This window comes from Helianthus annuus, chromosome 9 (genome assembly GCF_002127325.2).
Source record: "Helianthus annuus cultivar XRQ/B chromosome 9, HanXRQr2.0-SUNRISE, whole genome shotgun sequence".
NCBI classification, from domain to species: Eukaryota; Viridiplantae; Streptophyta; class Magnoliopsida; order Asterales; family Asteraceae; genus Helianthus; species Helianthus annuus.
The window spans coordinates 109834483-109838008 of record NC_035441.2 but is presented as its reverse complement, the minus strand read 5'-3'; the positions used below and the strand labels follow the sequence as shown (position 1 = coordinate 109838008).

The following is a 3526-nucleotide window of genomic DNA, read 5'->3' as shown; positions in this document are numbered from 1 at the left end:
CGACGGTGGGGCGCCGTTTTCCGGTGAGCGGCAGACTACGGGTCAGCACGCGACTCTGGTATGTTGTTTTCAGTTGGCGTTGTTAAATCCATTTTGTTGGACTTAAATTTGACGTTTTTTTGGGTTTATTTTGGATTCGGATTGTTCGATTCAGTTTCACGACATAAGATTGGGGATTCAGTTTTGGTACAAGATCGGTTCGGCTCCAATTTGGTGTTCGAGTCAAGGTTTGATTCAACTCAGTTTGACTCAGTCAAACCGAGTCAAGCTGTTAAAAAAAGAAACCAACATACATTTGTGATTTGTGAATATTTGTACGATTGTATGAAATATGTTTGTATTGACATGAATAGTTTGTTAATCAAGGTACTGGAAATGGAATGATAAAATCTCTTCTCGATTCAGCTGGTCAACCCTGTACAGCTGCTTATGCTATGCTTGTTGTCATTCAAGGTGTAGTTTTATATGATATTTTCTTTTAGAAATCTGCTTTTGTTTATTAACTGAAATTCTGTTGCATAATCCATTTTTCGCAGGGCATAAACGCTCTCTGGATGTAGCCACAATCTGGCAAGGGCAGTCTAGATTTTTCAGTGTCTTGATGCTTGCATGGGGTCCAATTAAAGTAATTAACTTTTACATGCTCATCTTTTTAACTGTAGTTTTTTCAACATTAGTAACTGCTTTTCCGTGTTTTACAACTTACTTCACGGTTATGCATGTAGTACTAAATTAAGAATGCTTATTCTATGTTATGTTTTTTTCTTTTCTAAAGGACTGATAGCTGACATAGATATCGAGTCTGAGCAGTATCGGTGGATGGGAAGTGCTCGAATGGATTTATATGTAAGTTTCGTTGGTAATTCTATGTTTAATGACGTTAACGTCACGAACATAATGTGTCTAACAAAGTCAAAAAAACGTGTAACGTGTGCGGATTCAATCTTTATTCTGTTGGTTTTCAAGAATACAAAACCAAGAACTCAAGAAACATTTTTTTATGTGCACAGGTTGATAGAAGATACAAACAATATTATCATCAAATGCAGATAATTATATCATCATTACAAGTAATTGCTGAAGGTAGAGCAGCAAAAACCTACACATCACTCGCACTCGAGACCAATTCATGCCGTTTTCGGTGCTTGAGAGATGCAATCGACAGCCAGGTAACACGTTTTCAATAACTTTTTTTCAGTAAAGAGCCGGTCAAATATAAAGTATAAATACGTTTTCATTCGACGGTGACATAATTTTTTGTAGTAAAGAGCCGGATCAAATATAAAGTATAAATACGAGTTAATTTAACTTTCGACGCCGCCGCAACGCGCAGCGGGTCAAAATTCTAGTCAAACTATAAATTAACAGTTGTGTGAAGACATACTTTCTTGAGTATTAAAAATAATTTATATAAAATCTCAAATAAACTGAATTTTATACATCTTTCAAGAAAACATGTCCAAATGTAAATTAGTATTGAATTTGGCACACTTATTGAACAAGAACAATTAATATCCTAGTGTTAAGAACAATCAATATCCTAGTGTTGGGACCTTATGAGACAATAAGCATATAGAGTGACTATTACTTTTGTCCAAAATTTATATTTCTTGCCCCCTAAGATAAAACGCTAAATTCAAACTAGTATATGATGGTACAAATAATCAACAAATAAAATATTATAAATCACAATTGGTTATGTTGAATTACTCGGTGCTTTTTCTATACTAATTTGAAAACCTTTGATTTTGTACATTTGAGTTTGTCTTTTCAATTTTTAAGAGTAATCGGTTTACCTCCAATCCTGGTGAATAAATTATACTTAATGTAACTGGATTTTTTTGGCATCATTGGTGTTACCATTAAAATATGAAACAAAACAATATTATCGAAACTTTTAGTTTTTTTTAGGTTTCTAGAGATCAATCTCATAAAAAAAGATGAATCTCATAAGCGTAAATTAAAGATAGAGAGACAATGAACTAATTCATTTATATTCGTTTTGTGTTCCATAAACAAAAACATGTGAACATTTGTGACTACTTACTTTGGTTTCGAAAATAATCAATGTTGCCATCTTCTGAATGGGCAAGTTGCATTGAAAAATAAATTGGAGTGAATGGGCAAATTGCATTGAAAAATAAATTGGAGTGATTTTCTAGTTTATGATTTATATATATTTTAGAAGTTATTGATACAGGCGCATTACACTCATGTGTAGGAAAGAGATGGGGGTTTTATTCTTACACAAAAATACCTAAAAACAACTTTAGGAGAGAGAAGTGATGCTTTTTTCTTGTGTGAGGCAAGTATCATCAGCCCGGCCCAGAGAGGTGCGAAGTGGGCGACGTCTCAGGGTCTAAACTCTTCGGGGCACAAAAATTACTTTTTAAGAAAGTTACGCTATAGAATTTAGAATGTATAAGTATCAAACTGGAAAATAAAATGATGAGATGCGTAGTTTGGTGGTTATCATATCACTTTATTAGCAAGTAGATCTTGCATTCTAATCTTGATAGCTTCATCTTTAGTTGTTTTTTTTCTTATCTTTAGTTGATTTTTTTTTCTTTATGTTTGATACCTATGCATTAAATGCAAATGACATTAATTGTCTAATTTTGTGTTACATTAAATCAAAATGAAAATCATAGTCCTCAAATCTGGTTTAAAAATGATATTTATGTTAATTTCTTAAAATATTATTCGATCTACAATTAGTTTTGTGTGTTTCATTTTTTTTATGAAAAAGTCTTTTTTTTTTCTTTTTCAACTCTGTGTATTTTCTAAATAAATTTGGATAGTTTACGATGGTTTTACATGATCGTAAATAACGATTTTTAAAGTTACGACGTAATTATTCTGTATTTTCTTAATTTACCTTCACAACGTTTTTTCTTTCTACGTTTCGTTGTCCAAATGCGCATGTGATTCCACAAAATTTGAATTCATTTTTATATATTTAAAACTTTTTGTATATTCTTTTTAAAAAGCTTATATTTTTTGGACCCGTATTTTATCTTCGCACGAGGTCCATAGATTTTCGAAGTATTTCGAAGACGACCTTGAGTGTCATGTGGCACAAAAACACTTGTATTAGGATGCTCTAAGATCGTATGTGGTGGTCACCCAAGTGGTTTCGTCCTTTTGTCATGTGCCGTTCATATCATCAAGACTTGAAAATTGGGTAAAATAGAATAGTGATAAAGCATGTGAAATTAATGGATTTAGAATTAAAAAGAAATTAGATTAGTTAAATATACACTCCAACCAATCTCTCCCTCTCCTTAGCTCATGGTCTAAACCACAAAGGGAAGCCTAAAATTGCATTTCACATAGGACGAGAGGTGTAGTGCATGTAGTTTGGTCAACCACGAGACCACTACATATGCTCTAACTACAATATTTTATAGGACTCCCCGGCTTCATTTTTTTATTTTTTTTATTTTAGATATCGTTTGTTTTTTTAATTAAATGAAACTTGAAAGTTTTCCAATAAAAAAAGTTGTGTCTAGTCAATTATATGTGG

The 3526-nt window shown here is 32.4% G+C and overlaps 1 protein-coding gene across 1 annotated transcript; it reads left to right on the top strand.

The window, feature by feature from the left end:
- The first annotated feature begins 380 nt into the window (after positions 1-380).
- LOC110876094 (sphingosine kinase 2-like) lies at positions 381-1202 on the top strand. The gene is made up of 4 exons (XM_022124274.1): positions 381-453; positions 537-614; positions 776-846; positions 1011-1202. The coding sequence occupies exons 1-4, from the start codon at positions 381-383 to the stop codon at positions 1185-1187; spliced, it is 399 nt and encodes a 132-aa protein (XP_021979966.1). The 3' UTR covers positions 1188-1202.
- The last annotated feature ends 2324 nt before the right edge of the window (positions 1203-3526 follow it).